Genomic DNA, 25,913 nt, shown 5'->3' with positions numbered 1-25,913 from the left:
GCCGTTGCTATGGTGAGGAGGCCGGGAAGGCGCCGCCATGTCTAAGAGTAAGGTGAGGCGGTCGGGAGCTGGTGCTGAGTGCGGGAAAGTGGCGGCCGTCGCCCGGTGATGACGTCTCAGCGTGCGCGCCGTTGCTATGGTGAGGAGGCCGGGAAGGCGCCGCCATGTCTAAGAGTAAGGTGAGGCGGTCGGGAGCTGGTGCTGAGTGCGGGGAAGTGGGCGCGCCTCTCTGTTGCATGCTGCAGACGCCTGTGCGGTGCATGCACGACAGCGATGTTATCCTGAAATCTGAAATAAATCATTAGAGTAAAGCAGTAACCTGCAAGCTTTGCTTCATTTCTCCTCCTAGGAACATTAGATTCGCCAGCTGGGTTAGATGGAGAATCCATCAGGCCCAGTATCCTGTTTCCATCAGTGGCCCGTCCAGGTCACAAGTACCTGGCAGGATCCCCTACTGGTGTTGCACAGTGATAAGCAGTGGCTGTTCCCTACATCTTCTTATTTAATAACACTTTATAGACTGGGCCAGGAATTTGTTCAAAATGTTTTAAACCCAGCTACGCTAACTGCCTTAACCACATGCTCCAGCGATGAAGTCCAGAGCTTATTTGTGCGTTGAGTGAAAACGTTTTCTCCAGTTTGTTTTAAATGAGCTACTTGCTAACATCGTGAAGAGCCCCCTAGTCCTATTATCTGAGAGAGTAAATAACCGGTTTACCCATTGTAGATCTCTCATGATTTTATAGACCTCTAAGCTGAACAGCCTAACCCCTTTAACCTTTCCTCATAGGGGAGCCATTCCATCTCCTTTATCATTTTGGTCACCTGTTCTGTATTTTCTCCAGTGCAGCTATTATCTTTTTTGAGATGTGGCAACCAGAATTGCACACAGTACTTTTAAGTGCAGCCTCATGAAGCAATACAGAGGCATTACGATATTTGCAATTTTATTCTCTATTTCTTTCCTAATAATCTGTAACTTTCTGTTTGCTTTTTTGATCCTCGCCACATACTGAACCGAAGATCCTCAAAGTATTGGCCACTATGATGCCAGGTCCTTTTCCTGGGCAGTAGCTCCTAATATGGAACTGAACATCTTGTAATGATAATGTGGGTTAATTTTCCCTATGTGCATCCCTTTGCACTTGTCCAGATTAAATTTCATCTGCCATTTGTTTGTCCAATATTCCAGTCTCGCAAGGTCTTCCTGCAATTTATCACAATCTGCATGTGATTTAACTACTCTGAATAATTTTGTGTCATTTGCAAATTTGATCACCTCAATTTGCATTCCCCTTTTCAGATCATTTATAAATATATTAAAAAGCACTGGTCCCAGTACAGATCCTTGAGGCCCTCCAATGTTTAAGAACATAAGAAATTGCCATGCTGGGTCAGACCAAGGGTCCATCAAGCCCAGCATCCTGTTTCCAACAGAGGCCAATCCAGGCCACAAGAACCTGGCAATTACCCAAACACTAAGAAGATCCCATGCTACTGATGCAATTAATAGCAGTGGCTATTCCCTAAGTAAACTTGATTAATAGCCATTAATGGACTTCTCCTCCAAGAACTTATCCAAACCTTTTTTGAACCCAGCTACACTAACTGCACTAACCACATCCTCTGGCAACAAATTCCAGAGCTTTATTGTGCGTTGAGTGAAAGAATTTTCTCCGATTAGTCTTAAATGTGCTACTTGCTAACTTCATGGAATGCCCCCTAGTCCTTCTATTATTTGAAAGTGTAAATAACTGAGTCACATCAACTCGTTCAAGACCTCTCATGATCTTAAAGACCTCTATCATATCCCCCCTCAGCTGTCTCTTCTCCAAGCTGAACAGCCCTAACCTCTTCAGCCTTTCCTCATAGGGGAGCTGTTCCATCCCCTTTATCATTTTGGTTGCTCTTCTCTGTACCTTCTCCATTGCATCTATATCTTTTTTGAGATGCGGCGACCAGAATTGTACACAGTATTAAAGGTCTGGTCTCACCATGGAGCTATACAGAGGCATTATGACATTTTCCGTCTTATTCACCATTCCCGTTCTAATAATTCCCAACATTCTGTTTGCTTTTTTGACTGCTGCAGCACACTGAGCCGACGATTTTAAAGTATTATCCACTATGATGCCTAGATCTTTTTCCTGGGTGGTAGCTCCTAATATGGAACCTAACATCATGTAGCTACAGCAAGGGTTATTTTTCCCTATATGCAACACCTTGCACTTGTCCATTCCTCCATTGAAAAAAAAGATCATTTAGTCCTATTCTCTGTATCCTGTCTTTTAACTAGCTTGCAGTCCACAGTAGGACATTGCATCCTATACTGTGAATTTTTAATTTTCTCAGGAGTCTCTCATGGAGACATTTTGTTAAATACCTTCTGAAAATCCAAATACACTACATCACCATTATCTACATATTTCATAAGAACAAAAGGTATGCCATACTGGAGCAGACCAAGGGTCCATCAAGCCCAGTATCCTGTCTCCAACAGTGGCCAATCCAAGTCACAAGTACCTGGCAAACATTAGATAGATCACTAGCTACTATTGCTTAGATTTGTGGGCCCTGTTGAGAGATGGTACTGCCCATGGGGAGGATCCCTGTGAGCCTCACCATTGGGAGATGAGGTCTCAGCTGCTAGGTGTGCAGGACAGCAGGTATTAGAGAGAGAGAGAGGCAGTGCCTGTGGAGTGGGGAGTGCAGGCAAGAAAGTCACACAGACACAGAGGTGCCACAGGGTCTGTGGAGTGGGATATACCCAGGAGGAAGGATCCCTCTGTAGAGATGGTACACTAGTGGTCTGTGATGAGAGTTCCTCAGTAGAGATGATACGGTAGTGGTCTGTGGAGTGGGATACACTGATGAGGGTTCCTTAGGATCTGAGATATCACATTGGTTTACATTCAGGTACTGTAGGTATTTCCCTATCCCCAGAGGGCTTATAATCTAAGTTTGTACCTGAGGCAATGGAGGGTAAAGTGACTTGCCCAAGGTCACAAGGAGTGACAGTGGGACTTGAACCCTGGTCTCCTGGTTTGTAGCTCACTGCTCTACCCACTAGACTATGCCTCCTCCTCCCTTCTGCAATTAGTAAAAAATTTAAGTTTGAAAATTCTCTGTTGTCCAGGTATATTCAATTGATCTATTTTAATGTTAACATTACACATGGAGCATCTCCCGCATGGGCGATGACCAGGTGGTCTGGTATCACGGAACTGATTCTGTGGCATTGCCGATGGAGCTAGTAAATCCTTTAAATTTTTGTCGCGTTTGTTAGCTACTATCAATTCTCTATCTTTGAAAGCAGATAATACTTGTATGATAGGCCAATATTTTTTCAATATGGTTATAATATTGTGTGACATGTGAGAATAAGTGATTGGACATGCTATACGATCTGTTGTTTTTTTATCTTTCTTTTTGAGTAGATCTAATCTATTTTGTTTTGATGCTTTCATATTACCATTTTCTACTTGTTTAATTGGGTATTCTTTGTTGATAAATCTTTGTTTCATTTCTATTGATCTACTATGAAAAGTGGAATCGTCAGCACAAAGTCTCCGCAATCTTAAAAACGGTAAATTCTTCAGTAATGATTTATTGTGACAGCTCTTGTAATGTAATGTAATAGTTTATTTGTGTCCGTCGGGCCGCTTGTTGCTCACCTCTTGCAAAGGTCAGAACTTCTGGAGGGGATCGACGTCTCTCCTCCGGAGGAGAAGGCTTGGAGGGCAGGTCCTTGGAATCATCTGAGGAAGATACTGAAGCCTCATCCCTCCACAGGTTATAAAGAGCATCAACATCGCTCAGATTGCCTGGAGGCACCAATGGGGGAACTCTGATGGCCTTGACACCAGGGATGCATAGAGCCCTGAAGGCATCGAGGACCCAGCACCTCGGGCAACACCAGCCATGGGGCTGACCTCAGACAAGGAATCGTCGGCCCAGATGGCCCTCCATCATTGGAGGAATTCCCAATGGGACTGGTGTCTGAATGAGGTTGCCCCAGTGTCTCCCGTGACAGCGAGAGCTCCCAGGACACTGGTACAGGCTGTGTCAGCAGCGCACTGAGGAGCAAGACAAACCGTTCCAGCAATGGTGCCAGCATTGACGGTGTCAGCTCCGAAGGCGGTGGAGGCCCTGAAGTGGCCAGTGGCTCAATGCCTTGCAGTGCTCTGCTGACTGCCAACTGCACTCTGCACTCCCTCTTCCTCAAATGTTGCCGATGACAGGACAGCCTGAGTCTCCCTCTGGTATTTTCAGCCCCTGTGCTTTCTGTATTTTGCTGGAGTCTCTTCTGGTAGTTTCAGCCCTCTGCGCTCTCTGCATTTTACCAGAGTCTCCCTCAGGGAGACCAGTGCCTGGCACCTGAATGGGTGGGGAATGCCTTGGGCTCTAGGCTTTGATGGAGGGTAATGCCTCCTCGGCAGAGGGCCACTTCGGGGGCAGATCAGTTGGTGCCAGTGCCTTCCCGAGCTTGGAGTCGTGAGATGCTGGTGATTGATGCCGGTGCTTCCTCGACTTGAATGATGCTCGGCCTGATCTTTCCCTGGCACTGAGGGAGATGGTGATGACCTGGACCTAGAATGGGAAGAAATGGAAAGAGACCAATCCCCAGCACCCAGCTGAAGCCGAGGAATGGGCGGAGGAGAAGATAAAGGCCGATGGGAGACTACCTGGTCCCCCTTATCCCGAGGCATCGATGCCCCTGACGCTGAGGTCGAAGGCTCAGATTTTCTGGAGCCAAACAATTTCTCCATCTTGTCAAGACATGCACAGCAACTCTTGGGGGTCATCTGGACACATAACGAACACCCCCAGACATCGTGCGACGCCCCCAGGCACAAAATGCGGACCTCATAGGGGTCTGTAAAGGACTTAGTCTGGGGATACTGGGTACATCGGTGGAAACCAGACGACTCCATGAAAAACTCTAACCGATGGGTAGTTGATGGTCGGCGGCCATCAGAGGACGACACTTTCGATAATTGAACGCAAGGAACGGGAAACTTACCGTGATGTGCTCTAAATAAGGCCAGGATGGATCGAGGAACCCTGCAAGGAGAAAAAAAACAAGAAAACTCTGTTGTGGCTGTTTTCCAAAGAAAAAAACAGCATGAGCTCCACATCCGCGAGACGATAGCTCTGCTGAAAAGAGACTGAAGAGGAACCCCGCATTGGACGCATGGATAGCGGCTTGCTTTGACAAAAGTTTTCCGTGCCGAGCTCCATCTGATGATGTTACCTACTTGTGAGGAATACCATCGTGCTTATCCTAGGAGAATTTTGCCTCACCGATATGATATATTTGCTTTGCTTTCCTCCCTGTTCCACACGCAGGTCCCCAGAGGCAGGCAAAGCTCTGGAGTCTCAATATGTAGATGAGACGATGGTGCAGGAAAGAGGGATTGTTTTGTAAGGAACTGGGGAACCTTTTGGGGAAGGGGGAGTCTCTTCTGAAGGGATGGGCTCCACCTTAACCAGGGTGGAACCAGACTGCTGGCGCTAACCTTTAAAAAGGAGATAGAGCAGCTTTTAAACTAGAATAAAGGGGAAAGCTGACAGTCACTCAGCAGTGCATGGTTCGGAGAGAGGTATCTTCAAAGGATACTAATGATGCATTAGAATTAGGGCATCCCGACAGTGAGGTTCCAATAATAAGAAAAGTAGTCTATGTGCCTATAATTAAAAACTCCCCTGAGCTAAAAGAGTCTAATTTATCCCTGTCAACTAGAAAAGCAGAATGTTGCCAGAGGATGTGGTTAGTGCAGTTAGTGTAGCTGGGTTCAAAAAAGGTTTGGATAAGTTCTTGGAAGAGAAGTCCATTAACTGCTATTAATCAAGTTTACTTAGGGAATAGCCACTGCTATTAATTGCAGCTCTGTACCCATGAACATCAACAAAGGCGGCGACCTTGATAAGTATGAAATAAAAATTGGAGTGGGTCGGAAAAGCAGCAGGGGAGAAGGGATTTTAAGAGAAATAAGAAAAACCAAAATAAAAAAGTGAACATCTTCAGAAATATCTTTGAAAATAATAAAAGAATAATAGACGGAGGAGAAGAAAAGGATAACTGCAAATCGGTTACCCTTATTAGAAACCTCCGTACAAAAAACCACCAGACAAGGTTTCCCTTGAACACGTTCAAGTTGGTGAATTGACTAAAAAGGGAAAGAGGTTGGTTAGTGATTAATTGCATCAGTAGCATGGGATCTTCTAGGTGTTTGGGTAATTGCCAGGTTCTTGTGGTCTGGTTTGGCCTCTGTTGGAAACAGGATGCTGGGCTTGATGGACCCTTGGTCTGACCCAGCATGGCAATTTCTTATGTTCTTATGTTCTTAAATACAAACAAAAAACTCACTTTGAAATGTTTGTATGCTAATGCCAGAAGTCTAAGAAGTAAGATGGGAGAATTAGAGTGTATAGCAATGAATGATAACATAGTCTTAATTGGCATCTCATTGGCAGCTAAACCATGTTTAGCTATTGTCTTGCTTGTTACTTGTTTAACTATTATATTGCTTTTTACTTGTTAAGCCATTGTCATGCTTGTTACTTATTTAGCTATTGTTGAGCTTGTTACACATATATATCATACTATTTTGTTTATGGTAATACCTCTCGTTTGCTGATCATAGTTAACTTTACTTGTTACTTGTTCTATGTAACCGCATTCTTACATGCCTGTTAATGTTAAAATGTAAAACGAATTTGATTTGTAGCTTTGCTACAAGAATTTCGGTATATAAAAATGCTAAATAAATAAATCTCAGAGACGTGGATAGAGGATAACCAATGGGATAGTGCTACACTGGGCTACAAATTATATTGCAATGACAGAAGAATCTTGGTGGCGAGGTAGCGCTTTATGTCTGGGATGGCATAGAGTCCAACAGGATTAAGATCCTGCATGAGACTAAATGTACAATTGAATCTTTATGGGTAGAAATCCCTTGTGTGTTGGGGAAGAGAACAGTGATAAGAGTATTTTACCGTTCACCTGGCCAAAATGGTGAGATGGACAGTGAAATGCTAAGAGAAATTAGGGAAGCTAACCAAATTGGTAGTACAGTAATAATGGGAGATTTAAATTAACCCAATATTGACTGGATAAGTGAGACAATTCCTGGATGGAATAAAAGAGTTTTATGCAGCAATTGGTTCAGGAGCCGATGAGAGAGGGAGCACTTTTAGAATTAATTCTCAGTGGAGTGCAGGATTTGGTGAGAGAGGTAATGGTGGTGGGGCAATAGTGATCATAATATGATCAAATTTGAATTAATGACTGGAAGGGGGACAGTATGTAAATCCATTGCTCTAGCGCTAAACTTTCAAAAGGAAAGTTTGACAAAATGAGAAAAATAGTTAGAAAAAAGTGTGCAACAGACGACATTCCGACGCCGGGCCCTGAGCTTGGTCCCGCCTTCCCTCATGGCAGTGGGCAGCCCTCTTTGTGGCCGTGCCGCGCATCCCAGTTCCTCTGGTGCGGCGAGGGGTTCCCCTCTGCCAGCCCGCCTCTCCTCCGGCGGCTGCCGCCTCACGGCCCACCCCGCCACCACTGCCTTGCTCGGTGACCTGCTCCTAGGCACACAAGTGTGCCTCATGCTGAGATTTGAAGGGGCCACAGCAGGAAAAGCTCCCGTGGCCCTTACTGATGACGTCAGCGACTCAGGGTATTTAAGGCAAGCTCTGACAATTAGAGGGTCCACCTCCGCAATATGAGGCAATGGGGGTAAAGTGACTTGCCCAAGGTCAAAAGGAGCGACAGTGGGACTTGAACAATGGTCTCCTTGTTCATAGCTCGTTTCTCTAATCACTAGGCTACTTAGGCATCATAGTAGATAATACACTGAAATCGTCGGCCCAGTGTGCTCTGGCAGTCAAAAAAAGCAAACAGAATGTTAGGAATTATTAAGAAGGGAATGGAAAATAAAACAGAGGATGTCATAATGACTGCATCACTCCATGGTGAGACCGCACCTTGAATACTGTGTGCAGTTCTGGTCACCGCATCTCAAAAAGGATATAGCTGCATTGCAGAAAGTGCAGAGAAGGGCAACCAAAATGATAAAGGGGATGGAACAGCTCCCCTATGAGGAAAGACTAAAGAGGTTAGGACTTTTCAGTTTGGAGATGAGATGACTGAGGGGGATATGACAGAAGTCTACAAAATCATGAAAGGATAATCGAAAGACCCCTGAAGAGGACAACCCAAGAAAACCCTTACATTTGGAATCACCCTATCGCGACTCCCGGGTGATAAAACTCCTCTCCTGGGATTCACTCTTAACCGGCATGGAATACCCCCCCTCACCCCCCTCCCAAGACATCTACAACTTATTAAACCCTTAAACTATAACATTCAAACATTCAATCCTGAACATACTTACTATTCCATTTACTTCATCATCAGCCCCTCAGCCTGCATAGCCTGAGATGGCGTGTTGCAGAGAAATTAGAGATTGTGATGGTCCACACCATTAGCCATGCTAGAAATTGCAAGGGCTGTAGCAGCAGTGTCATAGACTGGCGTATTAAACCGGTGGCGTCATCCTTGATCTGACAATGCCGAACGGGAATCCTTAGAATGGTGGCGCAGCCGGCTCCCTCCTTTTCCCGCCCGTCGCCATTTTGGATGGTCGTCCATCTTCGGGTTCTTGGTGGTTTTCTTGGGAGCTGTGATGTTTGGTTGGTGACCAGCTTTGTTAAGGGCGCCTATCGCCTCCGCCAATGTTTTGACTCAGCTGGCAACCCCGTTTACTGTGAATTGAAGTCCAAATGGAAATGTCCAGCGATATCGTATATTTTCTGCACGTAGATAGGCTGTTATTTCCTTCAATTCAAATCTTTTGCAGAGCATAGTTGGAGCTAAGTCTTGGTATATATTCAATGTATGTCCTTCCCATATTCAAGAAGGTTTCTTGCAAGCTGCATCCATTATCTTAGCTTTTTGAAGAAAGCTGTGGCAGCAGATGATAATATCTCTGGGCTTAGAGTCCGTTCTAGGGCCAAGGGCCCTGTGCACCCGTTCTATCATAACATTCTCAGCGGAAGGCCCCTCAGCTGCTTCTCCTTGCTCATGACTTGGTTGAAAGATTGATTTGCAGATTAATCCTGCCACTTCCAGGGCATTGTTGTATTCTGGGGTCTCAGGGACTCCCCGAATCCTAATATTACACCGCAGACAGCAGTTCTCCAGGTTTTCAAGCTTTTCCTGGATAAGCATTATTTCACCATCCTGAGCGTCCTGCTGAGCTGCAACTTTATTTAAAGTGATCCCATGTGCATCAGTTCTCCCCTCAAGCTCATCAACTCTGTTACCCAGGCTTGCTAGTCATCTTGGATGTTTGACATAGAAGCCAGAAGCTCCTGCTTATGCACTTTTAAATCAGCCCTGAACTCAATAAACCAGCCCCATATGTCGTTTTTGAGCTGAGCAGAGGCTTCCGCCCACTCAGGGCTTCCCCCTGCGCTAGCTTCAGCTCTCTGTAGCTGCGGTTCGCCCTCAATGTCCATGGCCTGCTCTGGCCCTGCCTCGTGATCGCAGCCTATATCCGGCGGCAGTTTACAAAATTGAAACTGCTTTAGATCAAGCGTTTTCTTCTTTGCTGCCATAGCTATGTGTGCCTGGCCGCTTGCGAGAGCAGAATTGCCGGTTTTTGTGCGGTTTCGCTTACTTTTAAGGGTTTAGTGCTTCTTTGAATGCTGTCCTGGAAGTGGAGCGCTTCCTCTATGTGGCCATCTTCCTTGCTGGCGAAAGAGTGCCTCCCCCCGTTGGAGGAATTTATTCAAGTCCCCCAGGTCCAGAATTGGACGAAGGCCTCTTGTTCTCTTTGGAATGAGGAAATGTCTGGAGTAAAAGCCAATTCCCTGCTGTTCGGGTGGAACGGGCTCAACTGCTCTGGCCATTATGAGGGTGGAGAGCTCTTTCAAAAGTATTTCCTGATCTGTTGAGTACCCCCAAGAGGGGAACGGTGGAGAGTCTAATGGGGTCTCCTGGAAATTCAACCTGTAACCCCAACGGATGATGGACAGGACCCATCGGACCGAGGTGACATCCGGCCAAAGGTTCGCAAAGAACCATAGCCGACCTACAACCGAAGGGTCCATCGTCGAGGGTATGGCTCATTGACTTCGGCTCCCTCGCAGCCAGTCAAAATCCCATAGCAGACTCTGAGGTGCTGGCTGAGTCTTAGGGGTATGCGGTTGTGTGGGACGAGCCTTAGGACCAGCCCGCTGGGACCGTGCCCTACCCGCTGGAGGATAATACTTCCTCGGGCGGAAGAAAGGACATCTGGGCCCCTGACGCAAGGATTTCTTATCTGAGGACTGTGGGTCTGAGGTACTGGCTGAAAGATGCTGGAGGGTTTTATGGTGATCTGTCAGCTGTGCTACAGCCTCCTTAATCTATGGTCTTGCAATTCCGGGCAGAGGTCAGAGGCGCGTAGCCAAGCCATTCAGCATGCACTGGTGCCTTCTGTGGCTTCTCTTGCCGCTGTCTCAACGACATCATAAGCAGACCGAACCTTGTGCTTGTCACAGTCGAAACTCTGCTGAACAACCTTCTGGAACTTCTCCTGGAGTTGTTGAGGCAGATAATCCATTAAGTCCTGAACCTGCTTCCAGAGATTCCTGGAATATTGGCTCATATATAGCTGGTAGCAGGCAATACGAGCTGCTAACATGGATCCTTGGAAGACTTTCCTCCCCAGGGTGTCTGAGATGCCAGTTAAGGCGAACTTTTCATTCACTGCTATATACTCTAACTCTCCCATTTTAATTTTTACTCTTCTGGCATTAAAATACAGACATTTCAAAGTACGTTTTTGTTTGTATTAGCAATCTGCTTATCAGTTGACAGTGTAATTTGGAATCTTTTAATTCAGGTGGTTTTTTTACTTATAGCACATAGGTTCCAATAAAAGCAAAAGTAGCCCATCAGGATGCCCTAACTCCTATATTATTTTGGTATCCTTTGAAGATGCTTCCCTTCGAACCATGAACAGCTGAACAATGGTCGTCTTTTCTCCATGTTCTAGTTTAAAAGCTGCTCTATCTCCTTTTTAAAGGTTAGCGCCAGCAGTTTGGTTCCACTCTGGTTAAGGTGGAGCCCATCCCTTCGGAAAAGACTTCCCCTTTCCCCAAAGGTTCCCCTGTTCCTTACAAAACTGAATCCCTCTTCCGTGCACCATCGTCTCATCCACGCATTGAGACTCTGGAGCTCTGCCTGCCTCTGGGGATCTGCGCGTGGATCAGGGAGTATTTCAGAGAATGCTACCCTGGAGGTTCTGGATTTCAGCTTTCTACCTAAAATCCTAAATTTGGCTTCCGGAACCTCTCTCCCACATCCACAAATTTGATAACCTCACTCGTCGTATTCCTTTCAGATCATTTATATATATATTGAAAAACACCGGTCCAAGTACAGATCCCTGAGGCACTCCACTGTTTACCCTTTTCCACTGGGAATTTTGACCATTTAATCCTACTCTCTGTTTCCTTTCTTTTAACCAGTTTGTAATCCACGAAAGGACATCGCCTCCTATCCCATGACTTTTTAGTTTTCTTAGAAGCCTCTCATGAGGGACTTTACCCAAGGCAAGTCTTGTCTCACAAATCTGCTTCACTGTTTTGAAGGGGTTAATAAACATGTGGATAAAGGTGAACCGGTAGATGTAGTATATTTGGATTTTCAGAAGGCATTTGACAAAGTTCCTCATGAGAGGCATCTAGGAAAAGTAAAAAGTCATGGGATAGGTGGCGATGTCCTTTCGTGGATTACAAACTGGTTAAAAGACAGGAAACAGAGAGTAGGATTAAATGGACAATTTTCTCAGTGGATGGGTGTGGGCAGTGGAGTGCCTCAGGGATCTGTAGTTGGACCCATGCTTTTAAATATATTTATAAATGATCTGGAAAGAAATATGACGAGTGAGATAATCAAATTTGCAGATGATTCAAAATTGTTCAGAGTAGTTAAATCACAAGCAGATTGTGATAAATTGCAAGAAGACCTTCTGAGACTGGAAAATTGGGCATCGAAATGGCAGATGAAATTTAATGTGGACAAGTGCAAGGTGATGCATATAGGGAAAAATAACCCATGCTATAGTTACACAATGTTAGGTTCCATATTAGGTGCTACAACCCAAGAAAGAGATCTAGGTGTCATAGTGGATAACACATTGAAATCGTCGGTGCAGTGTGCTGCGGCAGTCAAAAAAGCAAACAGAATGTTGGGAATTATTAGAAAGGGAATTGTGAATAAAATGGAAAATATCATAATGCCTCTGTATCGCTCCATGGTGAGACTGCACCTTGAATACTGTGTACAATTCTGGTTGCCACATCTCAAAAAAGATATAATTGCGATGGAGAAGGTACAGAGAAGGGCGACCAAAATAATAAATGGAAAGGAACAGCTCCCCTATGAGGAAAGACTAAAGAGGTTAGGACTTTTCAGCTTGGAGAAGAGACGGCTGAGGGGGGATATGATAGAGGTGTTTAAAATCATGAGAGGTCTAGAACGGGTTAATGTGAATCAGTTATTTTACTATTTTGGATAATAGAAAGACTAGGGGGCACTCCATGAAGTTCGCATGGGGCACATTTAAAACTAATCGGAGAAAGTTCTTTTTTACTCAATGCACAATTAAACTCTGGAATTTGTTGCCAGAGGATGTGGTTAGTGCAGTTAGTATAGCTGTGTTTAAAAAAGGATTGGATAAGTTCTTGGAGGAGAAGTCCATTAACTGCTATTAATTAAGTTGACTTAAAAAATAACCAAAGCTATTACTAGCAACAGTAGTATGGAATAGACAGTTTTTGGGTACTTGCCAGGTTCTTATGGCCTGGATTGGCCACTGTTGGAAACAGGATGCTGGGCTTGATAGACCCTTGGTCTGACCTAGTATGGCATGTTCTTATTTTGTCAAATGCCTTCTGAAAATCCAAATACACTACATCTACCGGTTCATCTTTATCCACATGTTTATTAACCCCTTCAAAAAAATGAAGCAGATTTGTTAGGCAGGACTTCCCTTGGATAAATCCATGTTGACTGTGTTCCATTAAACCATGTCTTTCTATATGCTCTACGATTTTGATCTTTACTGTTGCTAGTAATAGCAGTGGCTATTTTCTAAGTCAACTTAATTAATAGCAGGTAATGGACTTCTCCTCCAAGAACTTATCCAATCCTTTTTTAAACCCAGCTACAAATGGAACATCTATAAATATTAGTAATTTTACATTTTAGTAAGTTTAGCCAGGCGTCCTACTAACTTGTAATCTCTGGAGCTCTTTTTAGTAACATAAAAAATGATGGCAGATATAGACCAAAAGGGTTCTTACCATCTTGTTAACACAGTCTCTCCTTTTTTCGCAGCATATCCCTGCTCATTCCTCATCACAAGTTTGGCTTGGTTTGTTTATTTTTGCTCTCATATTTCACTTTTCATTTTCTCTAACTCATTTCCCTTGAAGAGACCTCCAGTTACCCTTTGGTCTTATTCTGCCTATTCTTCCCCTTTTCCTAGCACTCTACACTTCATCTCATTTTCTTCAACCTAATTGAATCCAAGCCCAATTTAATTGAATCAATCGCTTATTGTGACTTTTATTTCTATATAATTCAAATTTTCCAGGTTAATTAACTTTCTAACTATGTTTCCCAGAGTTTTTCTTAAATGTTCATGTATAGCCTACAGGCAAGTTTACGTTCATGTATAGCCTACAGGCAAGTTTTTCTTAAATGTTCTACGTATAGCCTACAGGCAAGTTTACGTTCTTTGTAAACCGGTTTGATTTGTATCTAATGCAAGAAGATCGGTATATAAAAACTAAAAATAAATAAATAAATATAACCGAGTAGAGATTCCTCCACTCTGCTTTTCAGAGCCAGTATCCGAGCCACCACTCACTCCCTCCTTCCCAAGTGTCTGTCATCTGTCCTCTCAAGCCTTTTCACACCTCTGCCTCCCACATCTGTCCCAATCATGCCCAAATTGTTCCACATTGATGACTTCCACCACCTCTGCTGATTCACCATTTCTGGCCTTGCATTTCAAGTTTACTGCTTTGAAATCCAAAGGTCGTCCAAACGCAAAGCCTGTCTTATTACCTACTTGGTAAGTGATGCTGTGGAGAGAAATGATTTGGCATCCCCATTCACAGTGAAGTGTGGATTTTAACCAGTGCTTCTTAGGTTGTTAACTGCAGCTCTGTGCAAGTTCTGTTAGTGGCTTCCTGGAAATCTGAAAGCAGACATGTCACTGCGGTTATTCAATGCAGTGCTGTTGAGGATTGGTGAATTCACATACTTGCATCTCCAGGGATTCTTTATACTTATCTTATGGTTTTTCGAATGAATTTGTCATGTCTGTCTCCTCCAAAGTATCAGGCAGGGCATTTGATTACTCGCCGACCATAGACTTCTGGGTAGCATGGCCGAGCGGTCTAAGGCACTGGATTAAGGTTCCAGTCTCTTTGGGGGCGATATTGTTGCGATATTATGTTCAAATGTAAACCAATGGGATGTTCCCAATGACTGTTGGTATATAAAAATACTAAATAAATAAATCCCACTGCTGCCATTGTCTCTCTTTTAAGAAAACTTTGATGATTATTATTTTAATTCATCACTCACCCCTTCAGTGTTCCCTTTCTGGGCACTGCTGCATCTTGCCTTGCACTGAGTGCTCTTTGCAATGATGATAATAATATATTGCATATTTATGAAAACTGTAAAAACTTCCAAGGAGAGAGCTGAGTGAACAGCGCACACATATAGGTAAATAGCAACAAAGTAATGTGTGGCAAAAAGTAAAACTGAGCAATAACAGTTAACAAAACAAGTTTTTTATTTTTATATATGCACACATTAACGGCCAGATTTTAAAAGGGTTACGTGCATAAGTTATGTGTGTAACCCTTTTAAAACCCCCCTGCGCGCGCCAAGCCTATTTTGCATAGGCTCGGCGGCTTGCGTAAGTCCCAGGGCTTCGCAAGAGGGGCGTGTCGGGGACGTGCCGGGTGGGCGGCGCCATTTTCGGGGCGTGGTGGGGCATGGCGCCAGCCCGGGGGCATGGTCGAGGCCTCTGGACCAGCCCCCGGGTTGGGTGATGGCGCGCCAGCAGCCCGCTGGCGTGCACAGAGTTACACCTGCCTCCAGCCGGTGTAATTTTGCCAACAAAGGTAGGGGGAAGGGTTAGATAGGGCAGGGGGGGGTGGGTTAGGGAGGGGAAGGTGCGGGGGTAGAAGGAAAGTTCCCTCCGAGGCCGCTCTGATTTCGGAGCGGCCTCGGAGGGAACGGGCAGCGCGCGCAGGGCTCGGCACGCGCAAGTTGCACAAATGTGCACCCCCTTGCGCGCGCCGACCCCGGATTTTATAATAAAATCCGGCGTACTTTTGTTCGTGCCTGGTGTGCGAACAAAAGTATGCGCGCGCGTAGATTTAGAAAATCTACCCCTAATTGTGCACAGTATGAAAATTTCCGGTATACAGTATTATGTAGACAAAGGACCCTGACAAGGCCGTGTTTCGCATTGGGCTGCGTTAGGACCAGAACATTCACAATTCTAGAAAAACAAAAGCATTATACAGTTATTGTACAGGTAGGCGCACACAAGAGTTCAGATATATCTTCAACTGAGAGAGGGAGGGAAGCCAGGACAAGATGTGTAAAACGATATGAAATACAACATAAATTTAAAGACGAGGCAAATCGAACACACAACAAATAAATGCACTACAAGTAAATAAAACCACAAAGCAGTTAGAACGGTTAAAGAAAATTATGAAATTATAATAAATAGAATAAGCAAAATTTGCACAGGTAAAGCAAACAAAACCTTGACTGCAGGGAAAAATTATTCGTGTAGGGAGTAACCTAATGAAACTTAATGTGAATACAGGACAGGGTGTCAAACACTCACTTGTATTGAACGGACAGGATGCCTGAATGTTTCTGAAACAGAAAAATAACAAACTGGGTAAGTGACAAAGGTGGGGGCTGGCCAAGAATCAAAAAACTAAAAGTTGGTGAAAGGTACCTTAAGGATAGTGTGCAGCGCAGAAAAAGTACACATGAAGAAAGGATTTATGGGGCCATGGACACAGCCATGACATCAAAAAAGGCAGATCACCTGGAATATTTTACTTATTTATTTAAGAGTTTTTATATACCGTCATTAAGTTAATCACCATCATAACGGTTTACAGAAAGGCACTTATATAAAAATGGGTCGTATATTACATAGGTGGTGCCATTAGTATTCGGTAACAGGCAATTATTTGTGGGATTAAGTGTTTCATGGCAATGCGTCCTTAAGGTTGCCTGCAGTTAAAAAGGTTGAACTAATTCAGTAAGGAGCATTAAATTAGGCATTCGGTGCTTTATGCCACATATCTTTGCTTAGTTTCCTGCATCATTTTTCTTTCTTGAAGGCTTGTATGTAAAGCCAGGTTTTGAGCTGTGTTTTGAAAAGTTTATGATTGCTCTGGAGTCTGAGATCAAGGGGATTGGAGTTCCATAATATGGGACCGGCTAGGGACAAAACTCGCTCCCTCACTTGGGTAAGTCTTGCGGTTTTCACAGAAGGAATGGGAAGGAGTGCTCTGTTTGCTGACCTTAAATTTCTGCATGGGACATGTACTCTAAGTGCTGTGTTCAGCCATTCTGCTTTATCGTCGTGGATAAGTTTGTGTATTAAGCACAGGGCTTTGAACTGTATTCTTTGTTCTATGGGAAGCCAATGTAGGGTGGCGAGTGTACCTGTTATGTGATCTCTTTTGTTTTTTCCAGTGAGAATTCTAGCTGCAGCATTTTGTAAAATCTGTAGGGGTCTTACTGTAGTGTTGGGTAGGCCTAGTAACAGGGCATTACAATAGTCTGTGCTGGCGAAAATCAGAGATTGCAGTACAGTACGGAAGTTTGGTAGGGATAGTAATGGTTTCAGTTTTCTTAGTATCATGAGTTTAGCATATCCTTCCTTAACCTTAAATGATATGTTTTGTTTGAGGTTTAGTTCATTGTCAATTATTACTCCGAGATTGCGAACTTTCTTTGCTAAGTCAATTTGTTGGTTGTTCTTGAGAAATATTGGGGTTTGTGTAATATTCATGCTTTTCCTTTCTAAGTGTATAAATTCGGTTTTATCAATGTTAATTATTAGTTCCATTTGGTTTAGCAGTTGTTTTATTATGTCCAGATACATCATGGCTAGGCCTATTGTTTTTTCAATAGTTTCATCAATTGGTAGAATTAACTGGATGTCATCAGCGTAGATGTAATGTATGATTCCAAGTCCAGCGAGGAGATGGCATAGGGGCAGAAGATATATGTTAAACAGTGTGGCGGATAGTGCTGACCCTTGTGGGACTCCTGTTTTCAGAGTAATCTTGTCGGATAGCGTGTTTTTAATTTGAACTTGATAAGTTCTGTTATTTAGATATGATCTGAACCATTTGATTGTTTTGTCTTGTAACCCTATTTCTTCAAGCCTTTTGATTAGTAATATGTGATTCACTGTGTCAAAGGCTGCTGATAAATCTAGTAATATCAGAATATATTGTTTTCCATTATCAAACCCTCTTAGTATATTATCTGTTAGAGCGAGTAGGAGTGATTCAGTACTATAGTGCTTACGGAAACCGTGCTGGGACGGGTAAAGGATATTGTCATTGTCTAAGTCAGGGGTCGGGAACCCATGGCTCGCGAGCCAGATATGGCTCTTTTGAGGGCTGCATCTGGCTCGCAGACAGTCGCCACACTTTCCCACTGACCCAGCTGCTCCCCGGTCCTCCTCCGCCCGGGCTTAAAATGCTGTCAGCCCGGGCGGAACGCGGCAGGACAGCTGGAGTCAGCGGCACCGGCGTGCTCTCTTCGCCCCCCCTCCCGGCCCGGAAGAGGAAGTGAAGAGTATCGGGTGCCTGCGCGGCAAGAAGAGGCCACGCTAGTGCGCTCGGCATCGGCCCGAACAAAAGAAGACTGCAGCGCGGCTCTGAGGAAAATGAAGAGGTTCAACCGCGGCCGATGGGACTCCGCCTCCGCGAGGGCTGAAAATGAAGAGGTGAGCGTTGGGAGGAGGCTGCTGCTGCTCGCGAGTTTCCGGGGTGGGGGAGGCTCTCTCCCCCACCCCGGAAACTCGCGAGCAGCAGCAGCTAGGGTGTTGCGATCAGTAGTTTTACGAAACAGTGTAATAACGAAGGAACTGTCCTGAATGCTGACAACGACGTCTAAAAAAGAGATGTGAGTGTGGTGTAAGCAGAACTCGAATTGAAGGTGTTGATTACAGGTGTTCAGCCAATCAAGAAACAAGAAAAACTGGATATCAGTGCCAGTCCAAATTAAAAAGATATCGTCTATGTACCTTAACCAGATCGGAAAAAGATTTTAAAGGGAGAGGTGTAAATGAATTCAGATTTGAATTGTGCAATATATAGACATGCTATGGACGGAGCCATGGTGGCCCCCATCGCGGTACCCTTAATCTGTTGAAAAACACTTCCAAGAAAATTTAAAAAATTATTTTTCAACGCAATGCAGGTAAGAGTGACTAAGAATGAGGTGGGAATCTGTTCGCTTGGACCTCGAGCTGATAATGTTGATTCCACAACTGAGATGGCGTCTTCCTGTGGGATGTTGGAATATAAAGAAACATTGTCCAAGGTGACAAATAAAAATGGTTCAGAGGGAACAGATAAATCTTTGAGTATAGAAATGAAATGGCTAGAGTCATGGATATAAGAGGGGCAGAGAGGAACAAAGAGACGTAAAAAATAATCAACAAATTTAGAAAGAGGTTCAAGGAGGGAACCAATGCCTGAAACAATTGGGTGGCCCAGAGGGGATGTGATGGACTTGTGAATTTTTGGCAAAGTGTAGAATACAGGGGTGACAGGATATTTTTCACAGAGAAAATCTGCCTCTTTTTGAGTCAAAAAGTGTCGGTCTAAACCCTGCTGTACAAGGTCTGCAATAATTGTGTGTAACTGTAAAGAGGGATCTCCTTCAGAGGAGCCTTTAGCTCTTGAACCAATAGAGATCCAGCTGAAGAATGTTACATAGTTTTGTTTGAGACCCTAGCGAACATTCACACAAAAGTTTATTCAATTTGAAGGAGGTCGAGTGTGAATGATTTTCTAAATTGGTCCACTTGACATGGAATGTCCTTCATCTGTGATCTCTGATGGTCTCCCCTCAGATCCATCTCCTTCAGAGGAGCGAAGGAAGTCCCCTTCAGAGGACCTCCCCTAAGCACAGTTTATCTGGTTGATGGCGGAAGCTATCCCCTTTCAGTTAATGACTGAAGAGGATACCAGGTACAAAATGCTTGATATCCTCCCAAGGAGATCATGGCTATCCCAGTCGACGAAATCCTTATGTTGAGGATGTGTGAACACCCCCTCATGCTGCCTCCCATGAACAGGAAGACAGACGTGATCTCTCTCATCCAGAAAGCTCTCGGATTCCACAGGCATCAGCTGCCCCGCCAATTGGTGGTAGCCAAATCCGCTTTCAAGAAGGCCAAGCATTCTCGGACTTATTTTTGTTGCCCCTGAGGAAGGATCACAGAGCCAATATGCAGGACATTGGGAGGCAGGTGCAGGATGTTGCTGAGCAGCTGCCTCAGCCAGCAGCAAGACACACTCCTGTCGCTGGTGCATAAAGCCTGGAGTGTGGAAAAAACAAGGTCCGCTTGACCTACGATGTTTTCGAAATGGCCTCAAGGGTCTCTGCAGTGGGAATTGGTGCCTGCAGACTTGCATGGCTGCGGGTCTTGGATCTCAAATTAGAGGTGCTGGGTACTGGAGGTAAACTCTTTGGAGATAAAGTCAAGGATGTGGTAGCCCAAATTCGATACCACCATGCGACCCTTCAGCAGTTCTTCACCAGCACTCCGGACCTATCCTCCTCGTACAGGAGGTTGTCGAGGACTGAGCCGAGGAAGTCCTTTTTTTGCCCAAGGAAGTACTATTCTTTGTCACCTCTGTCCTATCGGTTTCATCAGGGCTCCTGTGGCCACTCCAGGCAACAAAGAGCCCCGAAGCCCCAGCCAGCACTTCAGTCAACTCCAGGCATGGGATTTTGATGGGATTGCATCTTGGGGACCATGTGAAGGCTCACGATGTTCGAGCCATGGCAGCATCGGTGGCACACTTGTGAGCAGTTCTCATGGAGGAGATCTGCAGAGCTGTGACATGGAGTTCTCTCCACATGTTCACATTGCACTATTTTTGGATAAGGATGGCCCATACAACAGCAGGTTTGGCCAGTCTGTCCTTTGGAACTTGTTTGAGGTATAGAACTCAACTCTGTTCCCACCTAGGACCCGTTTGTGTTTAGGCTAACCTCCCCACCATTACCAACAAAACTAGTTGTTGTGCCCATTGACACTTACTTTGATTTTTGTTGGCCCCCTTTTATGTTGGGGGCAGTCTGTAGCTAGGTATTCACCCTTGTGTGAGGACTGCCATCCTGCTTATCGTCTGAGAAAGCAGAGTTGCTTACCTGTAACAGGTGTTCTTTGAAGACAGCAGGATGTCAATCTTCATGAAATCCATCCATCACCCTGCGGAGTATAGTGTCCACTACATGGGATTCATTTCCATTTTTATTTTATTCTTGAATTCTATATTATAAAACTGAAGGGGACCCCCGCATGGTATAATGCATGCTGAGCATGTTCAGTGAGGCTCAGTCAAAGTTCTATAAACTTTGACAAAGGTTTTCCATGTTGAGCTCCATCTGAATATATCACCAGTGTGTGAGGACTGATATCTTGCTGTCCTCAGAAAACACCTGTTACAGGTAAGCAACTCTGCTTTAGCAAGGAAGAACCAATTTTCCTTTATCCATCTAAATGGCAAGTTTTGGTATATTCATCCTCTTTTCATACTTGATTTTAGCATCCAAAATGCATAACTCTGCATTTTTTAGCATTAAATGTTAGCTGCTAGATTCTAGACCAATTCTTGAGCCTCATTAGATTCATCCACATATTTTCCATGCTTTCCTGGCTATCTACCCTGTTGCAGACTTTGGTATCATCTGCAAAAAGACAAATCTTTCCTGATAATCCTTCCGCAATGAAACTTACAAAAATGTTGAAAAGAACTAGTCCAAGCACCAATTCCTGAGACACATCACTAATAATGCCCCTGTCCTGGTGCAAACTCCATTTAGCATTTCCCTTTGTCACCTCCCACTCACCCAGTTTCTAACTCAGTCACTCTAGGGCCTATACCAAGGGTGTTCAATTTAGTTTTAAGTCACCTATGTGGAACCATATCAAAGACCTTACTGAAATCTAAATAAACTACATTTAGTACTCTCCCCTGATCCAAATCTCTGGTCACCCAATCAAAGAAATTGATCAGATTCTTCTGACAGGATCTACTGCTGGTAAAATCCTGCTGCCTCGGACCTTGCAATCCATTGGATTCCAGAAGCCGCACTCTCCTCTGCTGTAGCAGTGATTTCCATTCATTTCCTCACCACAGAGGTCAGACTGGCTGGCCTGTAGTTCCCAGCCTCCTCCTTACTTTCACTTTTATGAATAGGAAACACATTTACCTGTCTCCAGGTACTAAAGGAAAAAGGAGGGTAGAGAGAGCATAGTCCTGTCCAGTCCCCTTCTCAGGCTGAAAGATGGGAGTGTTCTCCACTGACACTGGTCGTGTATACATTGCCATAACTTATTTGATAAAGGTCTCTTTTGCATCCAAAGATATGAGGGCAATCGACTTTTGCCTCCTTCCCCCCCACCACCCTCACCAGAGATGTTAATAACCCATTACGACCTAAGCAGATTTTCAGATGAGTGTCTCCCAGGTATGAATACTATTTGGTCTCTGAATGAGGTGAGGTAGGATTTTCTTCTGCCTAACTCTAACTTTTGCCATATTTGTAAATCTGTATTAAGCAGGACAATTAACCTAAAGGAGGATCCTGATTCCCTTGGTTTCCCCTCCTTGTATGCATTACACATAGAATCAGGAATAGATCCTTTGGTCCTGTCTTTTTCTGTACAATTCTTCAAACCATTGCAATAGTTCAGTGTCTTTCTGCTTCTTTTCTGTAGACACTAAACCACAGGGGACCATACAGTTTCCAGAAGCAGAAGGAGCGGTAAGTGATCCTATGCATCAAATAGCTTTTTCTTGTGTTTGGGTGGGAGAAAGGGGGCAGAATTGCTATTATTGTTAGGGAGGATATAGCAGTCTCTCTCACAGGTAGTTATTGAGAAGCTTGATATTTATTTATTTATTTATTTATTTGACTTTGTATACCGACTTTCAAGTTAATATCAAGGCGGTTAACAATATTAGAATTTGCAGTAGCAAAATTCAGAAAAATCCATAACCCATAAAACACATATCTCACTAATGATTTACATAATTAAATCAAATACAAAATAATGTCACATTAAATTTAAAAACATATAAAACAAAATGAAAAACTTAATAGCTAAAATTTAAATAAATAAATAAATAAATAAATAAAACCCTTCAAACTTCATCACCCTTCTTTACCCTGGCCTATACCTCCCTTATTCTGATATGGCAGATAGTCTGCTATTGCAGTTAGCTTTCTTGGATCTTGGCCAAGTAATGGTCATTTATCTGGTCCTAGGTGTAAATGGTAGTAAAATAGATGTACTGTATGATCATTTTTCTTTTTTTTTTTAATTTATATTTTATTAATTTTCACAATTATAATTCAAGCATTTAACATCTTGAACTGAAATACAGAGAGATCTTTGATGGAATTTAAATATTCTTTTCAAAACCAATATACACTTTCCATTTTACCAAACAATCTTTTCAACACTCTTTAAAGTAAAAACAATAAGGAAATAATTATATTCATTTCTCTCTCTTGTAAGTCCTCTAAAGGGACCTGATACCTCAACTGAAGGAAAAACGTTACAATTATAAATAGCAAGATATTACCTACATTATGGAGAGCTCTTTTACATCATTCGGGCTTAGTACCAGAATTTAGTGGAACGATCATTCTGTCAAATTTGGTGAGGAACTAGTCAGTGGTATTATTTTATTTGACAAAAAGAAAGAAAACTGGTTAGGTACAAAAAAGATATGCGTGAGACCTTGATATCTTATAACGCACTTGCAAAGGAATATAAGAAGGTAAGAATCTCCTATTTCAATTACTCTTGGTTTTAATAATAGGAATTATTGTCTCCTTTTCTGAGTTGTCCTGGATAAATCCAGGAAGACACTAACTCTTAAATTCAAAAAGGTAGCTGATCTGTATCTAAAATACATTCTAAGTACCCATTGTTTATCTGCCTCCAAGAGGAAAGATACTACTAAAGTTGCAGGAGTAATTAATTTTATCCCAGGACAGCAGGATGTAGTCCTCACATATGGGTGACGTCACCGATGGAGCCCTAGCGCGGGAAAACTTTCTGTCAAAGTTTCTAGAAACTTTTGACTGGCACTGTGGGCCCACTGAGCATGCCCAGCATGCCATGATATTCTCTGCCACAGGGGTCTCTCTTCAGTCTTCGTTTTTCCGCGCTGCTACAGGCATCGTGGGACAGGAGCCGTTGCGAGTTTCTCACAACATTCTCTGACTGAAAAGTCATAGTTTTTTCAATATTCTTTCTCATAGAAGTCTCTCGGGGTTTCCTTTCACCGGCTGGTGAGTACCTCTGTCTCCATTTCGCATCTTTGGAAAAAAATGTTTCTCACGAGTTCCCATTCTCTTTTGACGGCCGTCGATAACAAACAATGGCTATGGGCTTCAAAAAATGCCCTATATGTAACAGAACCATGTCGATCACCGACCCACATCTTGAATGAGTCCTCTGTCTCGGTGAAAAGCACGACGTGAATGCTTGTCCTAAATGCGCTGGGATGACGGCGAAAGGCTAGGCAGGAAAAAATGGAACATTTGTTCCAACTGCAACTGATTCCTTCCCCTTCAAAATCATTGAAGTTGTCTCCGTCTGTCAATGTCGATTAATTGGTCAACGGCGTCGAACCAGGTACAGGGGTTATCTTATTAGACAGGAAGGCAGACAATTGAAATGGGTGAAAGAATACATAGGAGGCATTCAAATATTTTATGACACATTTGCAAAGAAATTTTCAAATAAAATATGCTCCTAACTCCAAAATCTTGGGCTTAAGGAGCAAGAATTGCTTCCTCCTTTTTTGGGATTGCTTAGAAATATCAGGAAAAACTTGCACATTCATGTTCAGAAAAAGATCCATCCTGTGACGAAAAACCATTTTAAAAATCCAATCTTTATCAGATTCCATCAGGAAAGAAACAACTAGGATTGCAGGGGTAACCAAGTCCTTTTGGGACGTTTCCAAAAGAGCAGTAACATTTAATGGTGATTTTGCAATAGGCGAGATTAACACATCACTCAGACCTTTAGAAACCTTAAACGGTGGTACATAGTAAATTCTGGAAATGAGTGGAAAAGCATTTTCAGGTATCTTCAGATTCCCTGTACGTACCAGGATCAGTCCAGACTGCTGGGTTATGCCTCCTCTCCAGCAGATGGAGTCAGAGAGAAAACTGAAAGCACCCCCTAGATATACTGGTGTGCCACCTATGATCCCCCAGTATTTCCTCTGACTCCAGCAGATTGAGAGGCATAACCTGCAGTCCTGGCCTGGTCAGTTTGTCGGTACTGGGAAAAAAAACAAAACAAAAAACCATAATAATAGTACTTTGGGGACAAGATCAAGTAGTCTCTTCCCTTCTCTTTTTGTGTTATTCTTTTTCAGACTGTCTTTTTCTCTTACTATCTTTTGTAGCACAGGAGCTTAGAGCGAGGCAGGCACAGAGGGCACTGCCCTCTTAAGTTCCCCGTTATCCCAGGACAAGCAGGATGCTAGTCCTCACATATGGGTGACGTCATTCACGGAGCCCTTAGGCGGGAAAAACTTCTGGCAAGTTTCTAGAAGCTTTTGATTTGGCTGCCTGAGGCTACTGAGCATGCCCGGCATGCCATGATATTCCCTGCCACAGGGGTCTCACTCCAGTCTTATTTTTTCCGCGCTGCTGACTGCATCGCGTTTTTCATTAGGAGCCTGTGATTTCCTCACACTTACAAAATATTTCAAAATTTTTCGCCTTACCGGGTCTCATTCGGTTTGTCACCGGCTGGTGACAAACATTATAAAATTTTTTCCTTAAAAAAATTATCGTACGATCGACGGATGTCGACTGACAGAACTACAGGGTTCAAAAAATGTCCGGCCTGCAACCGGACTATGTCAATAACAGACCCGCACATCGAGTGCGTTCGCTGCCTGGGAAAGGACCATGACATCGCTGCCTGTACCCAGTGCCAAGAGATGACGGCGAAAGGTAGGAAGTTGAGACACGAAAAGATGGCCCAACTTTTTAAAATTCAAACACCGCCATCACCGATAACTTCCTCTAAATCTTCGCCGGCCGGCGTTACAAAAAAGTTACTAATAACCAAACGCCACATCGAGGGATCGGGGGACGCCTCTTCGCCAACCCCATCTACCTCGTCCGCAAAATCGGCATCTGAAATTCGTCCGCCACATAAGCACCGTACACATCATACAGTTCCTCCACTTCCACCGCCAGAGGAACCAGTGCCTAAAAAACGAAAAAAGTCATCGACCATCGTGACAGAACCGCTGCCATCGACATCAGTATCCGACCTAACAGCTTTAATCAAGCAGATTGTCACGGATGCTTTCAAAGAGAATATGCCGGCGTCATCGCCGATGCCGACCTCTGAGTCGATGCCGACCTCCGGGTCGATGCCGACCTTGCCGTCGATGCCGGCCATCGGGCCGATGCCGAAGGACCAGTCGATACCGACTACAGATTCGATGACGCCATCGGGAACGATGACGATGCCGATGTCGATGCCAACATC

At 43.9% G+C, this 25,913-nt stretch overlaps 1 protein-coding gene across 1 annotated transcript in view; it reads left to right on the top strand.

Annotated features, from left to right (window-relative positions):
• The first annotated feature begins 18 nt into the window (after nucleotides 1–18).
• Nucleotides 19–25,913, top strand: part of TTLL9 (tubulin tyrosine ligase like 9) — a 124,926-nt gene continuing 99,031 nt past the window's right edge. The window contains exon 1 of the mRNA XM_029611031.1: nucleotides 19–179. Coding sequence (XP_029466891.1) covers nucleotides 109–179 — 71 coding nt within the window. The 5' untranslated portion in view covers nucleotides 19–108. The remainder of the gene's footprint in view (nucleotides 180–25,913) is intronic.

Source organism: Rhinatrema bivittatum, chromosome 8 (assembly GCF_901001135.1).
Source record: "Rhinatrema bivittatum chromosome 8, aRhiBiv1.1, whole genome shotgun sequence".
NCBI classification, from domain to species: Eukaryota; Metazoa; Chordata; class Amphibia; order Gymnophiona; family Rhinatrematidae; genus Rhinatrema; species Rhinatrema bivittatum.
This window is presented reverse-complemented; position numbering and strand designations above follow the sequence as displayed.